Source organism: Gambusia affinis, linkage group LG04 (genome assembly GCF_019740435.1).
Source record: "Gambusia affinis linkage group LG04, SWU_Gaff_1.0, whole genome shotgun sequence".
Classification (NCBI taxonomy): Eukaryota; Metazoa; Chordata; class Actinopteri; order Cyprinodontiformes; family Poeciliidae; genus Gambusia; species Gambusia affinis.
In genome coordinates, this window is record NC_057871.1 from 12649294 (window position 1) to 12676915 (window position 27622).

General features: G+C 37.3%; 3 protein-coding genes across 8 annotated transcripts in view; 2 read left to right on the top strand and 1 right to left on the bottom strand.

The window, feature by feature from the left end:
* Nucleotides 1-4092: 4092 nt before the first annotated feature.
* LOC122830213 (CCN family member 1-like) lies at nt 4093-14828 on the top strand. Of its 3 annotated transcripts, XM_044115392.1 has the most exons (7): nt 4093-4163; nt 4273-4286; nt 7473-7686; nt 9306-9553; nt 9904-10048; nt 10135-10316; nt 12716-14828. In XM_044115392.1, exons 2-7 carry the CDS (start codon nt 4278-4280, stop codon nt 13019-13021), a joined length of 1104 nt encoding a protein of 367 aa, XP_043971327.1. In that variant the 5' UTR covers nt 4093-4163; nt 4273-4277; the 3' UTR covers nt 13022-14828. The 3 variants fall into 3 exon arrangements, with proteins under 3 accessions (XP_043971327.1, XP_043971325.1, XP_043971326.1); XM_044115390.1 differs by having other exon boundaries at nt 4104-4286; XM_044115391.1 differs by having other exon boundaries at nt 4104-4286; nt 9922-10048.
* Nucleotides 14829-15010: 182 nt separating this feature from the next.
* LOC122830215 (ATP-dependent RNA helicase DDX39A) lies at nt 15011-22910 on the bottom strand. Its single transcript, XM_044115393.1, has 10 exons — nt 22647-22910; nt 20569-20776; nt 20255-20382; nt 19037-19313; nt 18775-18893; nt 17485-17616; nt 17286-17395; nt 16391-16535; nt 16082-16229; nt 15011-15278 (listed from the first exon to the last, which is right to left on the bottom strand). Exons 2-10 carry the CDS (start codon nt 20774-20776, stop codon nt 15262-15264), a joined length of 1284 nt encoding a protein of 427 aa, XP_043971328.1. The 5' UTR covers nt 22647-22910; the 3' UTR covers nt 15011-15261.
* A 2454-nt stretch (nt 22911-25364) lies between these two features.
* The window catches only part of evi5l (ecotropic viral integration site 5 like), a 41306-nt gene continuing 39048 nt past the window's right edge, over nt 25365-27622 (top strand). For 2 of the 4 annotated variants that reach the window (XM_044115395.1, XM_044115396.1), the window contains exon 1: nt 25366-25776. The gene's annotated coding sequence lies outside the window, so the exon portion shown is untranslated. Of the gene's footprint in view, nt 25777-27622 lie in introns of all 4 variants that reach the window. The other 2 variants (XM_044115394.1, XM_044115397.1) reach the window with 2 other exon arrangements.

Genomic DNA, 27622 nt, shown 5'->3' on the forward strand with positions numbered 1-27622 from the left:
TTGATTTTAAATGGTTTTTATTCCACTGGTAGATTATTTCACTCATGACATTTTCCCCCTGTTATAAGTGAAATAATCTGACAGTGGAAGTAGTACTTTTTTCACCAGCATTAAGGAATAATTGACTTAAAATAAGCTCTTATATCTTGCTGAAAAGTTACTTGTAGGTTATTTTTTATTTCAAGTGTAGAAAGATATTTACAGTGGAAACTAGACCAAAAAACCTGGTAAAATTGGTGGTTTTTTTACACATCTAGAGAACGAGCTTTTGCTCATTTGTCTCTGTAAGATCACTCAGTTAGATTAAATGGAGAGCATCAGTAAATATTAATGTTCATCAGGTTATTATTTTATTGGTAAAGATTAGATACAGATTGGATTTTTCCTGACAAAACTCTAGAAACTGTTGTTATTTTTGTTTTTGCTGCACCTTTTCCTACCACATTTCTTCCTTCAATTCTACTTTCTTGGCACCAGGGTGCTGTAACCTTTCTGTAATATTCTTATTTCCTGCAACACTGAACGTTTAATATTCAAACATTCTGAGCAGCCCTTATATTTCCCCTTTCTCTCTTTCTGCCCGATTGCTGGCTAATTGCTGTAAAGAAAAGCGACCGAAGAAACAATAATCTCATTCTTCTGGCTGCTGCTCTTTAAAGATCTAGCTGAGAGGAATTACTTGCAAACTGCAGGAATTGTAACAAGCTGTGTCTCACTATAGTAAAAGCCATCACTCAAAATGTTACCTTGATACTACATGGAACAACAAATAACCCACAGTTTGAGTCCTGCAGCGCACAAGCACTTTAGTTTATCTGGATATCTTTTATTTCCTCTAAGCTGAGTATTTGAAACCTTTTGTCTGAGGTGTGCACTACTTGGTTGTGGTGTATCACATCCAAAAACAATAAAATTCAAAGTAAAAGTGTGAAAAACTTTGATGTTTTACATGAAAATGCAAGTTTGCAACTTACATTTTTAAATTTTGGGTTGTTTTTTTTTTTTCTTCAAATCTAATATTTATTCATTTTCTTTAGTCCTAGTCACATGTTATTTTGTAGCTACTTGACATGCATTTCTGCATCTACTTCTGAGGGTTTTAAAATGTTTATGTGGGAGCGGTATGTTTTTATAAAACCGTGGTTCCAGATTGCCAGAAACCCTGTGCTGGTGCATTGCACCAGTCAGCAGGGAACTCACACACTCCTCCTTCTGAAAAAACAAACTCTCTAACCAAGAAACACCTGTTAAGACCACCACACCTCAATCCTGGCTTCATCCTTCTGTTACTCACCAGCCTTTCTTAACATTCCCACTGCTCTTTCATTAGGTCATTTCCTGTTTTCCCACATCAAGTCCCTGTCAGAAACTGCCTTTCTGTATGTTTTTTTATGGGTCGTGTTGCATCCTGCTTTGTATCTGGGAGCCACATGTGATGTAGATCAAACTCTCTTTCATCTGCTGATATTATTTTGTATTCCCACTCAGTGTATTGCATTTCGATGTTTAAACACATCTAGTATATTCTGTTACAGCTCTTCCTGTTAACCAAAGAGCTTAAGCATGCAGTCAACTCTTGGTTTCTCCACTTTGCTGCAGAATTTTTAGACGAATACCGTTGCTGGATCTCTTGTAATAAAATATCTCACCAATAATAACTTGGCATGTCTTTAGTGGTACTTTGTGCATCGACTATTAACAAGAGAATTACAGTGTGTTAATCATACACTCCAAATAAACATAAACTACTAAAATATAGGTGGTTCTACTACAACTGTGTTAGCTCAGACACAGAAACTACTCAAAAATAAGTGCAGTGGAGAGTTTTAGAGAAACTTTTAGTCTAAATTCAAGAAGAATTGAATAAGTCTCAGTGGCTCTTTCTGTTTAGCCTCTAAATTCAAAACCAAAACCAGGACCTGACATCAAACCCATCTCAATGTTATTGTGGGATTACTTTAATAGTTGCTGTGCTCGGTTACCAAACTAATTACTAGCTACTAAGACGAGCTAAGAACAGTGTGCTTCTGTCAGACAGTAGTCAGGTGACAACAGACAACAATCCCAGTGATTTTGTTAATTTATACTTTAAAAATGGTCAAACTCTGTAGTGGCGTCTCATTAATAAACAGCAAACTATGCCATGCAACAAACGACTTTATTTAAATTGAAGCAGTAGACGTAACCATTAGTATATTGTCTGCTACTCAAAGGTCAGAAAAGTGGAAGTTTTGTAGTCCTCTTAAATTCCTGCTTAAATAGATTTGCTTCTCTCCTGAGATCACTTATTATGGTTTAAATTAGACTTACAAGTATCCCAAGAAAAATGCTAATTTCTGTCTCGAGATAATTTGTTTTTCTCCATTAAAAAAAAAGACGGGTCCACATTAGCACACATTAATTTCCCATCACTGTTGGAGCAGGGTGTCTGTGCGTCTAATTTTACTTTGTCAGGCGTCTATGGAGAGATAAAACACAAAGCTTTTGATGAGACTGCCTGAGCGCTCTTTGCTCTGTGACCATTTTTGCATTAAAAGGTGTAAACTTTATCTTAGAATCACAACATAACTCTGACAGATTCTTGATGAGGTTTGCTTTTGTTCGGTTTTTTTTATAAATATTGTTAATCACAAAAAAAGCAAACCATAGGTTTACCTTTATAATTTAAGCCAATCCACATGAGTTTAAAAAAGATGTTTAAAGCTTGGGGTATTGTTTTTAAAGTAAGAGTACTCTTCTCTTTCCAGTATCTTTCTCCCTAAATTATCTGCTACAAAACTATGTTTGTGCACTGTTTTTCTCTGTTGGCCTCATAGTACAGATGGATTTTTACTGAGGATAAATTAATCTCAGGTGGATTTTATTAATCAGTTCAGTTTGAGGGTAAATGTTTGCACTGGATTTTATTTCAAAGTATCAAAGTTAAGGGAGGTGAATATATGCACATCTTACATCTTTTAAAACTGTTATTTACTATTTTCCTTTCAGACACATGCTTCCTGGCTTACTGCTTGGTGGCCTATCAAATAAAATCCCAAAAGAATTAACTTTGTGAAAATGTAAGGTTATAAATATGATACTTCTGCATGGTCCTGCATAATTTTAAAAATTAATGTTTCACATATACTATTGCTTAGTCACTGTCTTCTAATTTCATGAACTAAGGAACAGCTCATTTTTAGAGAAAAAAAAACTAAGTAACAAGCGGGTACTATGTAAAATATGATTTGCACATGAACCAAAAGCATATGCATATTTAGTATCTAAAGAAGCTACTGTTGCTCAAAATTAACTAATTTTATTCAAACCTGAAATTATATAGGTTTTGTACATTATGTGCTGGAAAAAAAAAAGTTAACGTAATAATACATATAACAGAACACTAACTTTGAAAACCTCTGCATATCACATTTCTTTCATCAAAAAGGGGTCTCTGTGTTGAGGCAGGTGTGGCTGGAAACCTGCGGTTTGAATAAGGCAAAGGGGGAGAGGAGAGGGAGGAGGCCAGCCAACATATGTTCTGCTCCTGTAACAATAAACCTGTTTCCCAGCTACACCATTCTTTCCAAGTGATCTTAAATGTATTTTTCCCAGGTCAGCATGATGTGGTGAGAAATAATGGTCAGAAACAGTTGGCGCAGCAAAAATCCAGATGAAACATTCAAAGCAATTAAAAAAAAAACTATGGGAACGAGTTTTCTCTCACCATGCAGAGCAAAGAGTATCCTCACTCGCTGCTGCTACTATTTTACTACTTGCTGAATACACTTCACTTAAACTTTCTGCTCAGGCATAAAATTTGTTCAGGGAAAACGGAGCAGATGTTCTCCTCCTTGTTCTCCCCTCTCAGAGGTGCAGGCTCTCCTTAATGTTACCTTGTCTGGCCTTGCAGAATGAGTATATTTACTCTGAAGGGTGGAGGCCGCATAAGCAGGAATGTGACTTGAAAGCGACCGCTACGTTTTAATTTTTAACTCATGAAGAAAATACCTAGCAGCTCTGGAGGTTTCATGAATGGCTGCATTGATTACAAGCCCCGCCCACCGACCTATCAGAAAGCGAGCCGCGTGAGGGGGAAGGAGGGGGGAACCACGCCCACTGTCATTATAAAATAGGAGGTTGACGGTCTGAAGCCAGGAGAAAAGGAAACGCAAGGAGAGAAAGTAGTTATAACATAGCTTAGGTTGTTTTGATTTCCCGTTTATCTTTGTTTTAAGACGTTTTCCAAACTAATAATGACGTTTCTGACCTACGCGACTCTATTGACAACAGTCGCCATGACACAGGTAAGATGTTTATCATTCAGCTCGCTCACTATAGTGGATTTATATGAACGTACTGTAAATACGAATAAATAATTGAGTACAGTTTGTTGTCGGTGGTGTTAACAGGAACATTCTTCGGTGAAATAAACTTTTCTTGTGTTGGAATGATTTAAGTAATTTTTCTGTTGTTCTAAAATGTACGAGAAAAGAAGTTTGTCATTTCTGGTAATAAGTGTGCCGACTCATGTTTCAAGTTTTTACAAATGGAAACATGTTAGCTCCCGCGTCTAAAGCATGAGTCAAGTTAATTGTCTGCATGGGACTTTAATCGAGCGCATTCAGGGGCGAGTCTTACATGAATGGCTCCTTGGGCATCAGGGCACCATTCTGCCACCCCATTCTGCAAAAAAAAAAGTAAAATAAAACTTTAATATACTTCATACATGTGACGTTGATTTAGATGTGTTGAGTGACTGCTTAAGAAACTAAATAGCAGTTTTAATACATTGCATTTCAGACGCGGTTAGGCATCAAAAAGAATGTGATTCTGATGAAAACATTAAAATATTTTATAGTATTTGGACAAAAATTCTAAGCTAAATTAACCTGATCCTATTGCTTTTATATAAAACAGAACAGCAAGAGTTACTACTAATTACCAAATCTTACATTAGAATTATGTTATTATGTTGTTGTATACATTGATTTAAGCAAAGATATGACCACACAAAATTTTGTACTATCTTAAGGTGGACATGCTTAGTGCATATAACATTTTACTTTTCCACCAGAAAAAACACATGGAGTGGCCAGATGGAGACCTTTGGGCAAATTCATTATCATTTTTAAAGAACCACTATTTAATTATTTTATTTTTTTGGGGGGTTTAATAAAGGAAAACATAACCCTTTTGTAAAAAAAAAAAAAAAGAAAGAGGATGGATGCATTTTCTCCTAAAAAATTATATTTATGGAAAGTTATGTTTAGAAAGAAACAGCTTCCAACCAAACAAGAAAAAAAAAATATTACTGGTACTTTGTGTAATTTCTCTTTGAGTTTTAATTTAATTGTTTAGTTGTGGAAATTAGTTATTCCATTGAAAAAAGAGAAACAGTTAAAAAACTATATTTCTTATTATGTCTTTTAAAAAAAATGTTGATTCTTCATCCTTTTTAACCAAAGTTAATAATGAGTTGTGGAAGATCCAAAGAGACACTTGAGCTCCAGAGCAGCAGGTTGCTTTAAAAGAAGAACGTTCATAAGAACTATAAAAAACATAAACATTAACAAAGCAGTGCTAAGTGAGTGCAGGCAGCTTAGTGACATACGAAATGTAAAAAGTGAATATTGTGTAACCATTTAATTGAGATTTAATAAACCTAAGAGTAAAGTTTGTTGTTAAACTTTCAACACCCCTTGAACTTTTATTAGATTTTGTCATGGTTCAACTACAAACCTTTTAATAGGATTTTATTTAACCGACCAACACAAAGTATCACTTCGCTATAGGATTATGACAGCTTGTTGCACAGGGAACAAGATTTTATCAGTAAACAAGAGCTGATATGAGAGGAGACTGTCTTATTGCACTGGATTTACAGAACAGGACACAGTGTGTACAAACTTTTTCACATTTTGCCACCTTATAATAAACTTAATGGCGCTTTTATATGATCATAATCAAGACTTGTGAAGTGAAAGGAAAGAATTCAAGTTCTTTTTTAACTTGAAAATCTGAAAAATCTGCTGTGCATTTATATTTAGTCCCTTTCATGTTCATATCCATTAATTAAATCTAATGAAATCAATTGCTTCCTCAAACTACATATTCAGTAAAAACAGTGCACCTGTGTGTAATTTAAAGTCCAGCTGTTTTATGAAGGTCTTAGAGGTTTGTTAGGGAACAATAGAGAGCAAACAGCATCATGAAGGTTAAGGAACAAATGATATAAAGCCGTTAATAATGTTATTTAAAAATACTTTAAGCTTTGAACATCTCACAGAGCGCTACTCAGGAAACTATCTGAACATGAAAAGTGTTGGGTCTGCAACCGAAAGTGGCTCTCTGGACCTTCCACAATGACTTTTAATAGCTTTAGTTAAAAAATAAAAAGAAGCAGCTAATGTTTTCTAATGTTTTAAATATTAATATAATAACAAAGGCAGGTTTGTAACTGTTTTTAAATTTTCTTCTGCAATATTTACACTGAATTTCCACAAAGAATGACATTAAAAGTACCAGTAGTATGTTGTTATTTCTGTTTAAGCTAGAAAACGGACCTGGGATATTTTTATTACATCTGTATATTTAGATATGGTTGCCCTCCCACTTTAGAACAATGAAAATACTTTTTAGGAACCTAATTGATCACCTGAACAAAGTTTGGGGTTATATTAAAGTAGGGTCAAAGTGATTAACTGGATTAATTATGATGAATCAATTACTGAAATAATCATCAGTTAATTTAATAATCAATTAAATGTTAACTAACGTATGTAGATTTTAAAAAAAGCCACTTGCTGAAACAACATACTTAGAGCAATAATTAAGCCAAAACTGTACAATAAATATATACAAATTGCACCTATGATTGAAAAACAACTTTGTTTATAAAACTACTTAAATGCTATAGTTTTATCTTCACCTGGTTCAAATTCTGTTTTTTAAAAAAAACTTCTTTTAATCATCTTTTGCTATTAAATTATTAATCAGTTAGCCCAAACAACAGATCAGCTCTACACTGTGTAGAGCTAAGTGAAGCAGAAAGGCCCGAGTATTTTAGCTGCAGATGCATTGTTTGCTACAATGATCAAGCATAGACTGTGGCATGTTATTACATTTTAGGTACTTAAATGTTTCTGCTTAAAGTAAATGAATTATTTGCTCATTTGCATTTTTTATGTATTTCTAATATTGTGTTAAAAAAGGCTTACATGGTTAAATGAGAAAGCTGCAGACTGTAAATTTTTGGAACCGATTAATTAAGCAATCGTAAAAATATTCAATAGAATATTAAATTAACTGACATAATGACCGGTTTCTGCTCTATATTAAAGTAGTAATATTGACCACTGGCCTGATAGGTCAACAATAAATAATGTTAGAGAAGCATGAGGTGTATACATACATGTTAGCTGCTTGGATTTCCTAAACCTGAGCATGCATTAACATCTTGTGGGATTTGTTTGATGTGTTGATCCCTCCAGGTGTCTGCTAGCTGCCCAGCTGTGTGTGAATGCCCTGCGCAGCCCCCTGCCTGCCCTCCAGGCGTAAGCACCGTGCCAGACACCTGTGGCTGCTGCAAGGTGTGCGCCGCACAGCTTAATGAAGACTGCAGCCACACGAAGCCCTGCGACCACCACAAAGGGCTGGAGTGCAATTATGGCAACGACGTGACGGTGGCCTGGGGCGTCTGCCGAGGTGAGGGAGGAAGCAGGAAGTCTCACTTGGAAAATGGATTTAAAGGTTCCTTTACGCTCCTGGTCATGTTGGGTCAATTTTTAACAAGCCGAAATGAGATTCAAAGTGAAAGTGGTGTGCAGCAGTGAAGCAACATGTAGCCTTACTCATTATAATAAATAGTAAATGGTTTATAGCCATGATGGGGGTTTCAGGGATAATATTACGCTTTCCATTTGTACCAGGCCTGCGCTTCCCTGAGAGCTATAAATAGCTGCTTCTTGGGGACACAGAGTCTGCCACTTCCTTTTTTTCTTATTTTTACATCTTAGCAAGTACTCTGTGTAATTCTGTTCACTCTTAAGGTGAAAGGTTAGTAGGTAGTCTTGATAAGGGCAATTTTCATTTGATTAAGCAAATATTGTCCACAGGCAGCCTTGTAGTATTACAACAAGGTCATTGTTTATCTGGGTTAAGGCTGAAAAATGTATCACTATTGAAGCGTTTCACATCACTTGATATCAATAATACCTGAAATAATGCCAAATTGGTAGGGTGACCTTTTCTCTTTTATCCATAGTTTTTACTCCACACCTTTTATTTTTAATGAGACACAGTGGGGAAATCTTAAACTGCAGTTGCTTAATTTACCCAACATGTTGTTGCTAGGTAACCAGAGTGAGTGAGCTGCTAGGTAACCAAACACTGAGTGAGTTAGTTAAGTCCACCAACCTTGCTTAGCTGGAGGTTGAGCGACTAAAATCTTTCCTCTGCCTACATCTCCCAGAATGCTTTGTGGTTTTGAACTGGAGTTCAGTTAATAATCTATATGTTGAACATTTAATGATGTATTAACTATTGAAATTATCATGTGTCTATCGAGAAAATATATTGTTATTGATTTATTGCTAATGATCCTTCATTTGATTCAGATCTGTTGAACTACTTCTGTAGCAAAGTCATGGTGGGTTATTATTGATTATTGGATGTAGTGACAGCACTGCCATCATCGGACAGTGCTGTCTCAGGAATACTAAAAGTAAAAACAAAAAAAAACCTCTTTGACAAGCAGGAAAAGAAAAGCGGTGTATAATTGCCTTCCAGATCCAAACTTGAAGCAAACCTGCCACATTGTTGTGAGTTGTTGTTTAATCTGCCGCAGTCTTTTGAGAAACCACGCTGACCTGTACAAGAACTTTCTAAACAGTTTCAACATTTTCTTGTCAATAACCGCAGATCATGATGAATGGAATTTGAGACTGAAGTTGTTTTGAGTTTATAGACATCGATTTTGTTCCTTGCCCCGTTCGATGACACCTTTGCTTTATTCAATACATTTTGAAGTAAGTTTTGCTCTGGTATCTGTTTTTTATGTGTACTATACAGTATGCAATCACTACTACAGTTAGTCTTGTAAAACATTTCATAATGGGCGAAACAGTGCTTAATAAATACAGATTAAACCAGATATCTACAGATACTGTCATTGTCTTACATTAAATCAGACCAAAGCTTTTTCAGTTTTAGATCATTACCAAAATTATCTCTCTTCTCTAAAAGCAAAATACCTATTTCTACTCATGCTGTTAATTGAAGTGTTATAGCTTAATTTTTTTCTTTCTTTAATGATCATGTTTCAGCAAAATCAGAGGGACGTACATGCGAGTACAATAACAGGATCTACCAGAATGGAGAGATCTTCCATGCAGGCTGCAAGCACCAGTGTTCCTGCATAGACGGAGCCGTCGGCTGCACGTCGCTCTGCAGCAACAAGCTGCCCGCTGCTTCACCGGCCTGCCCCTTCCCTCGACTGGTCAGGATCCCAGGACGGTGCTGCTTCAGTGTGGACTGCCACCAAGACACCTGGCTTCTTCCACCTAAGTACCTGGTGTGTGTGTGTGTATGCGTTGGTGTAGGTATGTGTATGCATGTGCGTGTGTGTGTAAAAACAAACTAAACACAGACACAATCACAACCTAAGGCCTCTATATGTGGGTTGTGCTTAACCCCTGCACCACCACAGCACACCCGTTATTTTGGCAGATCTGCCGGTCTCTGCAGCTTGCTAGGTGGTTCCTCAGTCTACATGCACGGAAGCAACAATGATCACCTTTTTTGCAATTGTAATCTCTTACTTTACTCATTACTTGAAAAACGTAATCCAATTACAGTAACGCATTTCTGCTCATCACTGATCGTAACATAAGTGGCCCACATGTCCCGTCTCTTGTTTAACAGATCCCTCCTTTACAACAGAATCTGCCCAGACCTCGGTACCATGCAGTGCCGCAAGGGGATCAGAATGAGTTGATCCTGGGTGACGGCATCACACATACCAACATAAACAGCTGGGAAAACCGACAGGGCTACAAACACATGCCTGGTAACAGTGTTTAGGGGAAGCTGCAGGAAATGATCAGGAACCTTTCATAATCTTTTTTGGCTCTGACATTCCTCCTCCTTCTTCAGTGTCGGGCACCATGAAGGAGAAAAAGTGTCCAGTCCAAACCACTGAGTGGTCCCAGTGCTCACGCAGCTGCGGCATGGGCATCTCCTCTCGCATCACCAACGAGAACCTGCAGTGCAAACTGGAGAAAGAGACGAGAATCTGCACCATACGGCCGTGCCGCAGTCAGACGCTCCCAGCCAAGGTGGGTCTGATGCCAATCGGTCAAATACTGAAAATTAGTTTAGAATGGAAATAAGTTACATCAATAAGCTGATAGTTGATTCAGAGTTAACAAACTGCATGACTAAATTCATACTAAAATAGGTAAAATCTTTTGGGTTTGAAATGTGATCATAGTTTGTGCTACAAACTATTTTTATCATAAAGTATTTGCAGAAACATGAGCAAGTGAGCGCTCTTAATACTATCTTTGACGTCAACAACAATTTAGGCAATTCGGAGAAAGTAAACGACTCATGAACACTGAATGCACTTTATATGGTTTGATCCCTGGAAAACTTTCCTCATTTTACAACAATCTGTTTAAAAGAGCTTCAGTTGAGAAAAGCAAACCTTGTGTGGAGATATTTTATTAGTCGTTCATTGGCTTTCTACCAATTCATGGGAACACTCGGCTCATAATGCACCCAAACAAGAGGAGACGTCAGGTCCTTCAGGCCAATTCATACACTTTGAATTCTTTCACATTTGGCCTCCTTATAAACACAGAAGAACATAAAATAGAACATGAAGTCAAAAGAGGAAGGAATAGAAAAGAGAGCTTTAAATACCTAGTTTTAGTTCAGAGATAGCAAATAAAAATCAGAAAAATATTAAGTGCAATTTTATTCAACCCCCTATGATACCACTTAATAAACTGCTATCAGAAATTACTTGACCAATAAACTGAGTGTACACATGTGTAATTTAATCTCAGTATGAATCAGATTCCTCTCTGCAGCTCTTACATTTGTTAGAAGACATTAATGAATCAACGGCATCATAAAGACCAAGTCAAGAATTTTAACAGTGGCAAGAAGAAGAAGCCTTAAAACAAGCAACAACAAATGTTGCCTCAAGTAATGTAGTGGACACGTACACGTGTTAACATGGTCTAAAGTCCAGATTTGAAAATCAATGTTCACCGATTCTCTCCATAATTCAAAGGATTATGGGCTAAAAGTTCAACTAGTATTATTTTCCTTCCAATTAACCATTATGCACTATTTTGTGTTAATCTTTCACTTAAAAAAACATAAAAGCCTCATGTTGTACCAGGTCAAAGCAGCGTAAAATTCAGAGGACATGAATATCTTTGGAAGAAACTGTACTTCCAACAAATATTTACCACACAAAGTCTAACCCTGATAACATTTACCAATAAGTCATTTTTTTCTCCCCTTACCTGTATGCTTAACGACCGAGTTACAAAAACAAAGTCCCTTTCGACTCAAGACCAGATAAAGAAAATTTGAAAAATGGGCAGGATAAAAGAAAAAGCTTGATTTTCTGACCTTGAACAAATATTTGTGGTTAAATATTTATTCTCAGTTTAGGAACAGCTATATTCTCAGTAGCACTAGATCTGGTGTGAACTGCGTAGTGCTGATTTACTCACTGGTGCTTTGGTAGCAGGCAGATACTTTTAAATATAGTCCATCATACTCAGCATTCCTGCAAAGCAACTGTCGATAGCTGAGCCCAGTCTGTTTACTCAGACTTCAGGGAAATTATCTGTCTATATTAATCCTTTGTTGATACCTCAGCTTGAGTGAGTTGAATGCTTTAGTGCTAAAAGTCATCATAAATGTCTGTGTATAGAGACAAATGTTGATGAGTTTGAATTTTAGAGAAGCTTGCCATATGCAGTGGTTATGAAAAGCGAAAGCAACCTTGTTTAAAAGGCAGCCTCTTCTGATATAAACATTTTTTCTACATTAAATGTGACCATTTATGCTAAACATAAAAACAGTAAAGCTGCAATCAGTCTGTGTGAACACAGTTAAACTAAGAATTATGGTTTAAGTTTCATTATTCATTCTACTTGCGCCCTCTACCTCACCAAAGTTCTCCAAATCTCTGAGGATATCGTTTGTACTCAACTTTTTTCAAGTGGTGCCACAGACCTTTTACCAGATGGAGTTTTAAGCTATGACATATGTGGAGGTTTTGGTATTTTAAAGATTAAAATTATATAGTTGCATCAAATTCTTTCACTTTGAAACTCATGAAGCTTTAACAAAAACTCCAAGTGAATGTGTCTGGTGAATTTTTGGTTGAAACAAGCTTGTTCTTCATTCAGTGAAGTTACTTAGACTGCAGTAAAAATACTCCTAAAAGTAAATGCTATCCAAAGGTTATGCAAGTGAATCTAACTGGTTACTGCACAACTCTGCCCACTGTACGTTTAGTTAAGGTGAAGATCTTAACTATCCATCCATCCATCCATTTTCTAATCACCCTTTGTCCCTAATGGGGTCGGGAGGGTTGCTGGTGCCAATCCCCAGCTAACGTTCCGGGCGAGAGGCGGGGTTCACCCTGGACAGGTCGCCAGTCTGTCGCAGGGCGATCTTAACTATTAACACTTTTTATTTTCCACAGAAAGGTAAGCACTGCTCCCCAACGCAGAAAGCCCCAGAGCCCATCCGCCTTTCCTACGGAGAATGTCAAAGCGTTCGTCTCTACCGACCAAACTACTGCGGTGTGTGTACAAACGGCCGCTGCTGCTCGCCGCGCCGGACGCGCACCGTGCCTGTGACCTTTGTCTGCCCGGACGGCGAGCGCTTCCAGAAGCCGACCATGTTCATCCAGTCATGTAAATGCAGCCGTGACTGTGGCCACCTCAATGAAGCGGCGCTCCCTCCACAGCACTGGATGTACGGCGACACACACAAATTTATTGATTAGCCTGGATGTGAGAATTGTCGTTTGGAAAATCAGCTCAGAGGAGGAACCTTCGAGACAAGGAGCCGCTTCTCTGCTTCTGCCTCCAAAATGGAGAAGACAAAAGGCAAGATGCATTGCCAGGATTATTAGTCACTACCTGAAAGCAAACCACATTGTTTAGTGTGACCGGAGTGGATTGTACACTCAGCTGTTTTGTTTAAGCCTGACGTGGGACCTAAATTAGAGCCCTGAAATCCCCATCCGTTCTGCACTCTGCACTGATTGCTGGTTTCATTTATGGAAGATGAAACGCTTCGATCGGCCAGAGGAGAAACTCAACACAAGCAACAAAGCACTTTACTTGGTATCGACATTTCTGACTGTCATGTAGCGCCAGTGAAAGGGAATCTTTAGTATCACTGGATCACTTTGAGACCTGAACATCTAATAATGCACTGACTACTCAGTGACAACCGCAGGAAAGTAACGTAGGTTGTTTTGTATTTACATCTTCGATGTCATGCATTAGGTGGATGGAATTTTTGATTAGAAAAATCTGTAAAAAAAATTAATAAATAAAAAAGAAATAAAAAAACAGGCACCAGCTGCTGTGCACACATTGTGACTCGGTTTACTTGAAAACCTAAACTCAGGTTAAATAAGTCACTGTCTCAACGCCAAAGAATTCAGCATGAAACGAACCAACAATGAGTGAGATAAATAAATAAGATTTCTTTCACAAATATCTCAGTTATATTATACAACTACGTATTAGACCCATACTAAAAAAATTTAAAAAAATAAAATTATGAGAAGTTGTAGTATTAAGGTAAAAGTTGTACACAAATAAAGTCCTAATGTCAGAATAAATATGCTGTTTTATAAGAATGAAAATAAATTACTGTACTTTTATTTCTATTTTCCTAATAGTCGGCCGTAAATACTCCATTTTCTGTCAGATCTTTTCCTTTAGACTCCTATTTGAATGGAGACTTTTAATCTAAGATACAAAGAGTAAAGTTTGTCAGTTTCTGTCAGTTGATCTCCATTGCAAAACCTCACTCTCAACACAAACATAAATGTCTTTAAATAGACTGAGGTGGGTTAAGTTCAGGGTCATTCTACTAACTTTAATGACAGCCTGTTTTATCTGATTCAACCCAGTTATGTGAGACAAGATATTTTGCGAATATTCAGCTTGTCAGCTTGTCAGCTTGTCTCCTTTTCCAGTCCATATGTATGACTTAAAAATTTTGTTGAAGTTGAAATGTTGACTTTTGCAGCAGGAGCTCCTTTCTCTTAGTTGACAGTGATTTAAAACTAGCTTCAGTGCCAATAGATTATTTTTCCAGCACTTTCTTTTTCACAATGGTTGCAGAGTTGTTTTGAGCATCCTGACCAAATTTCTTTCACCTGAAGAAACATCTGAAAAATAGATAAAAACTGTATGAACAAAGCAAGCAAACATTAACCTTCAGGAAAACACTGACCACATCCCCATTGATAATTTAACAATGCTTGTAAATTTGGTCGGTCCTATGAAACAGTTCAAACAATTTAAATGACACTACACTCAGTCTTTGAGAGGTTTTTAGAGCCTGTGTTTATAATCTTTAGTGTATGTGGATCTGAGAAAATCAGTAATTTTTACTTGAGAACCCAGTTCTTGTTTCTAAAAACCACCTAATGTTGCAATGTTAGAATGAGGGTGTGTAAACTACTAAGCAGAACCGCTGGCCTTTGGTAAATAAGCAATGGTGTGTGTGCGCCAAACTATTCAGCATGTAATTAATCAATACTTTCGTTTCAGAATAAAGTACCATTTCAGCCAATTACAATTGCATTTCTGTTTGATTAATTTTTTTTTTGTTTATATATACATTTTGTCTTCTTTTCCCAAACTATAGTGCTGCCCTCTGGTGGTGAGTCTGATTATCTGCAGATAAAATAGTATCTTCCAAAAATACATATATATTGAATATTATTTAACAATGACTTCAACACCAAAAAGGTAAGTTACAAAAAATTTATTTAACCAAAACAATATTTTTGAAAACATGGTTTAAACAAGAAAAACATTAAAACAAGCACTCAGCAAAGACATGTTGAAAATAAAAAATGCCTTTTGAACTTGACTACATTTATGTTGGGAGGGCTATATTTAAACAAATACGGATTTTTCTTAATTTCCTCCTTTCTGCCAACAACACAGCAACAATAGTAGTCATAAAAACAGTCTTCACTGGTTGCAGCCCGCGAACTCATCTGGACTGTTCAACTGCAAAGACAGAAACAAAGACATTACAAAATGAAAAGCGACAACAAAAAAGTCTAATGTCTTTATAATTACAACTTTTTAACAAGTTAATCACTAAAGATTCATACATTTCAATGTCTGAAGAGCAAACACTGCTTTAGCAAGCACCAGTGCTGTCTCCAGTGAAAGACTCCTGACTTGGAAAGTGTGCGTACTGTTCAGTAATATTGGCATTCATTGAAATTTCCATATGTTCTTGTGTTAAAACAAAAAACTCAGTGAAATAAAAATCTAAATTATGGCATGTAATACTCTACACAGTAATACTCTACACAGGTTTGCTTCTAGTATCTCCTCACATTTACTTCAACCCATCAGCTCTAAACAACTTCCCAAGTCCTAAACTCCCCACAGCATGATGCTGCTACAGCGTTTTTGCATTTGTGCTCCAAAAACTCAACTTTGAATTCATTCAACCAAATTGTTTCACTGGTGGTAAACTGCATTCTGCCTTTCAGATGTTTTACTTGTACAATAAATTTGAAACTCATTTTCTTTCAACTTCTCAGTTATGCAGTATTTTGTGTTGGACTATCACATAAAATCCAAAAATATACATTAAAGTTTGTGGCTGTAATGTGACAAAATTAGAAACAAGCTCATTTACAGTGTGGATACTTTTTCAAAGCACTGTAATATGTCTGAACATAAATGTTCCCAAAATGTAAGGTTATGATTATCAGAGCACATGTGCTCAGATACTGGTACCGGACGTGAAGCTCCTTTAACCCATGCACTGCCACATGCCAACCTTGGAAACTTACTGTAGGAGGAGATGTCGATCTCGTCTGGTAGCTCAGCTACGTTGACCTCGAAGCGATCCTGGACTTCATTCAGGGTCTTAGCGTCAGTCTCATCTGAAACAAAGGTGATGGCCAGGCCTTTGGTTCCAAACCTGCCTGCACGGGCCACCTGATGTAAAAAAAATAAAATAAAAATTAATAATGGCTCAAAAGACAAGAAGCATCAGATAAACATAAACAAGCATACTTCCAAAGCCTGATTACGCATTTTTACCAATCCACACAAATTAAAACCATACCAAAGACCAGATCTTGTAGATCTGAACCTACTCTGTGGAGGTATGTGTCAGAATCCTCGGGCATGTCGTAGTTGAAGACTATGTTGACTCTCTCGATGTCCATTCCTCGGCCAAACAGGTTAGTGGCGACCAGAATCCGCCTCTGGAAGTCTTTAAACTGCTGGTACCGGGATAACCTGGAGAGGGCCAGGAAAGCTTTCAGAAACCACCAAAAAATATTCCTTTACATCCAAGCACTGTGAGAAAAGCTACTTATTGTTTAAGGCAAAACTGATATAGATATAGAATTTTATAATAACAATTTTTAACAAAATTCTATGGAGGCAACAATACATTTTTTACTTCCAATACTGATACAGATTTCTGAGGGTTAGCATCAGCAGATCCTGATCTGATGCAGGAAATCCTATCTAGACTAAATTAAAACATTTCATTTTTTAAACACAGAGATAAACATACTAAATTAAAAATGTATCTGATAATTCTGCAGCAGCACAGCACACTTAAATCTACCAGTGCCTTCACAAGCTTGGTCAAACATGTAAAAACAACCCAGCTTTAATTTGTTCAATCAGAGCAATAAAGAGTGCAAGAGCCAATGTAAAATAAACAGTACACTGAAACTGACAAAAACAGCAGGTTTAGTCCGTTTGGTCAAACATGTAAAAATAACTTAAATGAAATGATGAATTCTAAATACAATGCAAAATAAATAATAACCCATGACATCACTCAGAGCGGAAAGCATAGGATTAGACAAAATAGATATGAATTTGTGAATTAGGCACTCTTTCATTGATAACCGAGCTACAATTTTTTTCCAATATTGGGACACATATTAATATTGGATATCTCTGCAAAATACCCAAACACTAGAAGGTGAGCGATGCATCACATGACAACCCTCTGATGAAATCAGCTCCCACCTCTCCTCCTGTCCCATCCCCCGGTGGATTGCTATGGCAGGGAAGTTCTGCTCCACCAGCAGCTGAGACAGGGCAACGCAACGATTCACAGACTTCACAAAGATCACCACCTGTCATGAGCCGAAGGACAATGTGAAGTTGTAACCATTTAACAGGATAAAAGTAAAATCAAGAGGGCTAGAAGAGGAATCAGGTGTACCTGGTTGAACTCAAGCACATCGAGGAGGTCAAACAGCTTCCTGTTCTTCTCGCTGTCCTTCAGCTTGCAGTAGTACTGCTGTAAGCCATGCAGTGTCAGTTTAGTCTCATCGTCCACAAATACTTCCATGGGCTGCGAGCAAAGGAAGGGAACAAATGAGTAAAATTAGCTGCATCAACACATTTATGAGTTATTTTAGAAATGTAAAGCACAAAGAGAGAAGCTAAAAGCTCTTCCTGGTTGCTCTCTGTCTCTGTTCTCCTGCACATCAGCGCAGCCATGTGACCGCTGCCTATGGTCAGGAGGTTCACTTTGCCCCCCTGAAATGGACACTTACGACACCAACATCCACAGGCGGGCAAAGCTACGGGGGCTTTACTGCGAGTAACGCATTACACTCATCAGCAACAGTAAGACACATGTATGTTTGGTGGGCTACCCTGCACCTGAAGGCAGGGTAATGTAGCTTTAAGATGCAATAAAAAAAGATTATTTCCTCAAAAATAAGAACCGACAGGCCACAAAAGCAACAAAGATACACACTCAATAAAAAATGTCCTTGGCATCTTGAAGACATGTTTAACTAATTTTCTAAACAAATACTGTAATATTCAGAGGATATTTGTTTCATAGGTTCTCAAACATTATATTTAAATCAACAACTTTCAGACTGTTTTATTATTGGTCATTTCTTAACAACAACAGAGCTACAAATAGTAGTTCAAATTTGGTTTTGTACACTTTGTCCTAGCTATACACATTTTCATATGTGTTACAGATTTTAAGCAAGTGATTTTGACTTTTTGTCAAGTTAAAATACTTTTGACTTGCTAAAAAGTGATATTGCCAAAAATAAGTAAAGAATCACCACCTCTTTCTTTCCAAAAGATTTTTAAGGCAAAAACATAAATAAATAAAATCACAAAACATTATTTTAGGAAGGTAATGATTTACAAATGCAGACTGAAATAACTCCCTTCATTGTTATGTTTATTATTTTTGCTAGGGTAGCAGAATATATTGCAAATGTATCAGCATCACAATATCAGTGTGTGCAATATTCATATCCCAATAGATTGTTGAAAGCGCAACAATTGTTGGCTAATATTTTTTATAATAATATGGATCAAAAAAGCTAATAAATAATAAACCACCAGACTTAAATCCTATGGTAGATCTATGGGATGAGGTAAAAATAAGACAACCAAGAGGACCCACACATTTTTTCCAGGGTATCTCATCATGCCAACTTGCCTCATCCATACATGAATCTGCTCAGTGAAAACTTACATCCTGCATGAACTTGCGGCAGACGGGGCGGATCTCCTTGCTTAGCGTCGCACTGAACATCATAACTTGCTTCTCATGAGGTGTCAGTCTGAAGATCTCCTGCACATCACGCCTCATGTCTGAAGGACAAAAATATCCAAAAAGAATTTAATATTTGCTATTTTTTAACAGATTCTTTATGTACACAAGTAACTAAACCGTCAGGACACGTCAGTAATTTGTCTTCTTTCTTTTGCGTCCAGTTGACTATCGTCTAACTTACCCAGCTGCTCCAGCATCTTATCGCACTCGTCCAGCACAAAGTGTTTGATGTTCTTCACACTCAAAGTCTTGTTACGAATGAGGGCCAGCGTACGACCTGGAGTTCCTACAACGATGTGAGGGCAGTTCTTCTTCAGGACGTCCTCGTCCTTCTTGATGGCCAGGCCGCCAAAGAACACAGACACCTTGACGTTGGGCATGTACTTGGAGAAGCGCTCGTACTCTTTGCTAATCTGGAAGGCCAATTCCCGAATGTGGCACATCACAAGAACAGACACCTGGTGCAAACAAAATGAGAATTGTCATGGAGGAGCCGTCGGTTCTTTATATTTCTGCTGAAACCTGATGCTATTGAAGCTGCTGTTTCTGTAAGAGCAGCTTGTTAACATTAGCTAGAAGATCTAAAAAGAAACATATTGTTGACTGACTCAACTTTTTCAAACCTTTTACTTTTCAAATGTTTCACTGCATCACATTTTTTCAAAAACTTCAGACTTGACAAAAAATAGGAAATTTTTTCTGTATTTTTTTTTTTTTTTTTACTTTTCAATATTTTTATGCCCTTTTTTTGTCAAAATGAACAAAAATTTTGTGAAGGGAAAACTACAAAATATACAACATTTTCCAAAAATAAACAGTAATGTGGGACATTTAAAACCTTGATTAGTTCAAAAATTGATTTTTATTATTTTTTGGAGATTTTAGAGCTGGAAGAAAAAAGCAGTACTTTTTACCTCCAAGTCCCAAAATGTACTTACTCTTATCAAAGTCTAATAAAAATTCAATATTTTGCTTTATTTTTTTCCCCTTTTACTGCATCAAATCTTTTCAACAACAGTTCTAGACAGATACAGACATAGACATAGAGCCAGTTTTCTTAGGCTCTTGTGGATTTAATTGTACATTAAGGGACTGGAGAGAAAAGTGAAAAACATGCAGCAAACAGTCCACAAATATAGTCACCCATCGCTCTAGTCTTTCATTTTATATTTTTTATCTTTTCTATGTTTTTATGCCCTTTCTGTCATGTATATTACTTTGAACTGCCTTGTTTCCGAAATATGCTATGAAAATACATTTGTCTTTTTGGCCAAAGTTTCATTTAGTTAACTTCTAAGCCAACTAAAATATTGATAATTTAGAAAACCAATAAGCAGAAATTCCAGCTTGGGAAACAAAGATGCTTCAAGGGTTGAGAGTGTTTTAATGATCAGCTCACCTGGCCATCCACAGGTTCAATCTGCTGCAATGTGGCCAACACAAACACAGCCGTCTTTCCCATACCAGACTTTGCCTGGCAGAGAATGTCCATACCAAGGATAGCTTGAGGAATGCACTCATGTTGAACTACAAATGAAAAAAATGGCAAATAATTAATAATAAGAAAGATCTTCAGACATCACATAGATCAAATGAAGATCTAAATTGCTGCCTAAACTACAATCAAAATGCCCTTACGAGTCAAAATTATAACCAATATTTACAAATAATTTATTCAGTAACATTTTATTTGAGGTTTTAAATGCGAGTTACCTTCTGAAGGATGCTCAAAACCGCAGTCAACAATGGCGCGGAGCAGCTCTGGTTTAAGGAGAAAGTCTCTGAAGCCCGAGCTGTGAATGGATACATAGGAACCTTTCACCTCCTTCTTGCTGGCAGGGGTGCCGCTTTCTGGGAGTCCCTGGGGCTCATCGTCCTCCTCATAGTCCAGAAGTTCATTATCAACGTCATTCTCTGCCATCTGGATCACAATTGGGGGGAAAACGAGGAAAACTAAATGCACATGTTTGTGTTTTTTAGTTGCACTAATTGTTCACAAGAAGAAACTCTCAAGGAACCTCATGAAATAGGCATCACACCAACTTAACTCACAATTAGTTGTAGAAACCAAGAAACCATCTAAATTTAATATTAAATATGCTTTGCCTTTTCTTAATAAAAAAACAGCCACAGAAAAGAAGAGGCATAGCGAAGCTCAAACCAAACTTTACACCCCAGATGATTTAAATGTGATAATTGACCTTCAAGTAAACAGAGCTCACACAAGTTCTGTCAAACCTCAACAAACTTCAAGTATTTTCAATAAGACAAGTCTAAGTTTTCCCTACGGCAATGTGAGAGATGTTACTGCTGCTAATGTGGCTGTAGATCTATATTGGCCGAGCATTTGGTTTACTTTGTAAACTGTTTTTACCATCTAGAGTATAAAACAATGAGAAATAGGATTACTGACAGGTAAAGTGAATAATATCTTTTTATCTGGGACCTTGATGAGATGTATCAATCACCGAGTTAAGTTATTGACAAAATTAACTCATTAGAATTGATTAAAAAACGGTGATACATTTTAGGAATTTGACCAGGGTCCAACTGTGATTGCAAAACAACTGGGTCAGAGCATTTTCAAAGCTGCAGCCTTTGTGTGGTGTTGTCGGTCTGTTGTGGTCAGTTGTCTGTAAGTGGTCAGAGGAAGGAACAGCTGTGAATTGACAATAAGGTCATGGGTCACTAATGTCCACTGATCCACATGGAAAGTGAACGTCCAGATGACCTACTGCAGAACAAGTTTCTGAGAAAGTTAATGCCTTTCTGAAGTAAATGGTATCTAGTTTCACAGCGCACTGCATTTTATCCTGTATGATGTTGCATATCTGAGTTTTCCTTTGATGGCTGTGGACGTTTTTGCTGGTTAATGCTCTCTGTCAGACAAAGGTATTTCTGGAACGGTTTCAAGTGTTGACTTCCCCCACAAAATTCCCCAGATCTCAAACCAATTGAACATCTGTTCGATGTGCGGGGAAACACCAATTCAACCCAGGTAGGCCCTATTTCAAAAACAGAACATTAAAAAGGATCTGGTGCTTAAATCTTGGCGTCCTGTTTGCCCCAATGGGTCTAATGAAAGCAAAGCCGCAACGGGTCAGCACTCTTTGACCAGGAAAGTAACACAATGCTATGCCTGTTCGCCGTGACGTATTATATATTAGAGTGGGTTTGATGATGCATTTTGATGCTGTTATAGATGCTAAGTTTCACTGACATTATGTTGGCTGCAAGTTAGCTTGGCTAACGTTAGCAGGCCCCGGCTTACCAAAGATGAATAAATAAATATTGAGAGGAAAACAACGAGGATGCTCTCTGTTTGTCCGCAATTAACCAGTTGTTTTGACTGCCTTCTACTATACACCGGGCTTAAGCGTTGTAGAGTGCTGGAAGCGCTCACCTGAGCTAACGGACACATACAAAAACAATGAAGTCTTTCTCCTTCATTCATACAAACTGGTTAGCATGCTAGCATAGACGAGTATTGTGCATAGGATATCAGCCTCTAATATTTAGCTTCACAGCCATATAAGATCGATTTCAATTCGACATGTCTTAGAAATAAGGCTCCTCACCATAACTTCACCTAAACACAAACGGTTACCCCAATTTACAACGGTCTGATATTGATGCGCCAAACATGTCAGTTAGCAAAGCAAATGTTACATCTGAAATGTCTCCAATGCAATTGGAGAATAAAATAAATATGCCTTTTGCAGGTTGAAGTTTACACACAATTAGACGTCCACAAATGCGTTATGAAAAGTGAAAACATAGAGTGTTGTTACCTTGAGTCTGTCCTCCGCTGCTGTTATTTAGCGTCAACTACAGTGCCAGCTAACCGCTATTCACAGGAGAGCAGACTGGACACAAGAAGATGCTGCGTTCGCGAACACCTCCAAAATTCGGAATATTGTCGGTAGAGGACGCTATAGTATGGAGGACTGTGAACGATGATATATTATCATCATTAATCATAACATAACCTTTTAGACAATGCTGTAATTGATACCTTTTTAACACTTGTTAAACTTTACATTTACACGCTTAGCACAGCAGCACTTTCCACAGCTGGTAAAGATTTCTTTGCAAAGCGCCATTTTGGTAAGTTCTTTTTTTTCTTTGCTTGAAATAGCATGCCCAAAGCTAATTTAATTTTTCTCAGAAATTAAAAACTATGTTTATTTAATCTCAGTATCAAAATAAAGCTAACGCTCGGGAGATTTCACCAGGTATACAAGCATCACAGTGAATTGTTTCAGAGAAAATGTGAATGGGACATAAAAAGATGACATAGATTTTTTTTTCTCACCTAAAATTTTTCTGCATTATACAATACATAAATATTTTTAGAATATCATGAATAAAGCTATAAACCTTTGAAACCCCTTAATCCAATGGCACCGTTTGATTTATTGAGTGTTCTGTTCAATATGTGTAAACATAAATAATACACAAATACAAATACATAAATAATCCATAATTTTGGTTTTGTTAAAATGACTTAAGAAAATTTTAGTATTTTTTTTTTTAAGTATTTGTAGGTATTTTTAAAAAAGTGTTTGCTGACTGCGTATTGTGTAAAAATAACATAAAATATAAAAGTATTTTTACATTTAATGTTCCTTTGAGCTGTACATCCCAACCTTGGCATCACCTTGTAGTTAATTATCAGAAAATGTAAAAATTGAAGATAAAGAGAAGAAATACTCTGGAGAAATGATAGAGGAGAAGAGAATAAGACTAATACGAATTATTTAGCCCCTCCTGGATGCCAGCTCACGAGTTCTCACGGGATGTCAACACCAGAATAAAACCTGTATGATTCTACATTGTGCATAAATTCTTGAGGGCGCTACAGTGTGTAATAGAAGTGACCAGAATAGACTCATATTGTGCTAATTGCATTTTGTCATTTTTTGAGAAGTGGCAACATAAAGCAGGAAAGGGAATGGTCATGCTTGGTAGGTTTGCAGTTGTGTCCTTTTTTAGGGGCAATGTGCTTAAATCAATCTGACCTGCTTTGAACTTCTACACAAGATTTCCCCTGACCTGTCTGCTGTTTGTCTCTAACAAACTTCTGAGGCCTTCAAAAAAAACTGGATCTATTCTGAAGTAAGTGACTCATGATTACTAATTACACTAGTTGTGCTGCATTTCATTTTTGAGAATCAGGGTGAAGGGGAAATATGAATGGCACACTTTTAGATTTTTTTGTAAAGAAAAATTAGACAATTGTTAATTATTTTTATTCCACTTGCCAATTATGACTTAGTGTTGAACTTTCACACTAAATCTACATAAATGTGTTGTAATATTATTAAAAAAAATTAAAAATTAAATCCTAACCAACAGAGCCTTTCCTATGGAAGTAAGCACGAGGAAGTGCAGTATCAAGTTTGTCCCTTTGGTGGCAAAGTAATATTGACAGACCTGGCATGGCATCAGTGTGGGAAGCTTATGAAATGAAATTATAAACAATATAAAAAAAAAACAGCTGTCTGTGGTCTTTTTGATCACAGACAGTCATTATACTGGGCTTTAGCATTTAATCAGTAACGAGGGAAAATTATTTAGGCATAAAGTTGTTGCAAGTAGGTAAAATAAAAATTATGGGTTTAAGTTTAAGAGAAGGAAATGTTCCCAAGCAGAACGTAATCACAAAGATCAGAACAGGGAAGCAGAAACTGCCCAAAGACGGAAAGTCTTAATGCAAAACAGGTGTAATGATTAACTAACAAGAGACTGCAGAACAGGCCAAGGAAATAAAAAGACCCAACATGCAGTCAAGTTAAAAAATAAAAGTCCTGCCTATTTTACAGAACAGGACAAAGATATTTCTTTATTTAAAGAGCTTTCTGTATTTAAATTAGATAGACAGACAGACAGACAGACAGACAGACAGACAGACAGACAGACAGACAGACAGACAGACAGACAGACAGACAGACAGACAGACAGACAGACAGACAGACAGACAGACAGACAGACAGACAGACAGACAGACAGACAGACAGACAGACATTTAATTATTGGGATGCATTACCCACGTAAATCAAATCCAAATCAAATAAAATTTTATTTGTATAGCACATTTCAGCAGCAAGGCATTTCAAAGTGCTTTACATCAAATCAAACACAGAAACACAATGCAACATAGGATCAATAATCAAAACACGACAATAAGTCAAGATCCATCAATAAATTTGTAATTGATTACGTTTTAAATACAATCCTAAACAGGTTGGTTTTTAGTTTGCATCCATAAAAGGTTTACCTGTTACACTCCTAGTGTGTTATATGGAACAAAATACCAATTGCTATTTTATATAAATCCGTTTTCCCTGACAGCGCAGCGTCACCTGCGGAGCCCACCTTCCCGCAGAATAAAACTCCACATCGATTGGCTCTTTTTTCGGTAATTTTCTAGCATTCCCGCAAAATGGACTCAGCTATTGGTTAGAGAGACGTCAGTCAGACGTCTTTACGCGCTCTGATTGGTGCGCCCCACCTCTCTGTGAGCCGGAGCCGCAGAACGCCAGCCATTCTGCGTGAATCATCGTGTGATTGATGCGGGCCGGTGTGTTATAACCACATCTCTGTTGAGTCCTTGGCAGCATCACACGGCTGTCATGCTTATTTTAAAGGCGGCCTGTGGAAACATTCCGACCAGCTAACGCGGCTCGGACTACCCTGGCCCCCGCGTCGCGTGCACGGAGCTCTCGCGACCAGCTGTGCGTCGCGGCGCTGCCTCGCGGATGAGCGACGGCAGGAGGATGGCACTGCGTTGGACCGTCGGTCTGTGTTCGTCCTCGGTGTTTTATTAGGGGCTTAATTAGCTCAGAACTAACGTTTACGACCGACTGGCGTGGAAGCGACGTTAAACGCGTCCGCCGTGATTATGGAAACTGAATCCAGGTAAGCGTTTGCGATTTTTTATTTTTATTTATTTATTTTTTTAAGGTTTTATTTTTCAGAGGAAATGTCAGTACTATATCAAGGAGGCCCGCAACCTCTTGATTCAAAACAGACGGAACTAAATTCAGATTGGTGACTCATTTCGGCCTGTGTTTATTCCTGGTTCTGTCTGCTCCATTTATCTCAGTGAAACATGTCATTGTTAGAGCATGCCAACAGGGATGCGGCCCATTCATTTGCTCATAAACCGTATTTCTTAACGCAGTGTGTGGCTATGTTGACACAGCTTTTCATTAACGTTCCGTCATCATTTCATGTGTTACACAATCGTGTTATTGTTGTTGTTAGAAATTGGGGATTTTCGGATCCACGAGGTAGCCATGATGGGTCTGTCATTTTAACCACAGATGTGGATCCAGCCGTATTATGATTCAGCTGCAGAGCATGCACGCAGGCCCATCGGTCTCGGCACACTGCATTAGACCGGGATAACGAGTTGTCGTGTCCAAACAGATCTGTAAATAAGATTACTGGCTCTTAAGTTTAAACCCAAAGCACGAGTAATGCTCAGCTCTTGTATAGTGACGAAGATCACTCTAATAAGCATCTAACCATGAAAACCGATACAACAATTTTCACATTTTTTATCTAAGTAGCCTACATTTATTTGATACTTCTAAACAGAAATTATGCTACGTTAACAGCTTAAAATGCTCATGAAAACACCAATGAGGCATAAGATTATGACTACCTGACTAATAGTTTATTAGTTCTCCTTTTTGGTACAAACGCAGCCCTGATCTGTTGAGACACAGACTCCACTAGATCCTTGAAGGCATCATTGAAGGTCTGGGTGCAAGTTGTGTGCAGTAGATTCTGTAAATCCTGAAAGTTTGTGAGATGACACTTATGTGGATCACAATTGTTTAGCACATCCTGGATGTTTAATTGGGTTGAGATCAGTGGAATGTTGAGGCCAAGTTAGAAAATATAACTCCCCTCATATCATTCCTGAACATTTTTGCTTGGTGGTATGGCAACACCAGCCAAACATCGCTCCTTACGTGCATCAATGAGGCTTGGTGCACCACTTACCTTGTTGCCAGATCACCATTGTTCTTCCCTGGACAAAATAATAAATACGGTCCAGATTCACAAGAGCTGTTGCTTTGGACATTCTTTGACCGAGTTGCCATCACTCATCTCTTATCAAACTCATGCAAATCATTTTGGTCCTCCATTTTTCTATTTATGACTCATGAGATTTTTTCACTTCCTGCCAGAAATTTCCAAATTACAAACAGGTGTCACCATGAAGAGATGATCTGTGATTCATTTCACCCATAAATAAGTTAAATTTAGCCAGTTGTTAAAGTGTGGTAACTCAACTGAGACAAACATACATCCGTTTTTCCGAGATAAATATAAATTAATTTTGCTCATATGGTTTGTCCTTTCATGCTATAAATTTAATTATTAGGACACAAAATGTTAAATTCATGTAACAATTTTCTCAGCAACAAGTAAATTGTTGCTTTCGGTCCAGATCGAAAATTCATAACACACAGCTTCCCTGAAATATGTTTATACTTTACATATTGGTAAAATATAAAGTAAGGTCAACGAGAATAGTCACTGACTGAAGCAACGTTTTAAGTTAAACTTTAATTAAAATCTCTTGGAATAATTTCTTACCTCAAAAAGCAGATCATATTGTTTGAGTTTAACCAGTATTGAATATTAACTGGAAGTTCACAACAAATATTATAACAGTTCTTTATTATTGTGATGACAATATATTTGCTATATATTGTGCAGTTCTGACATAAGTAGACAAATTAAATTG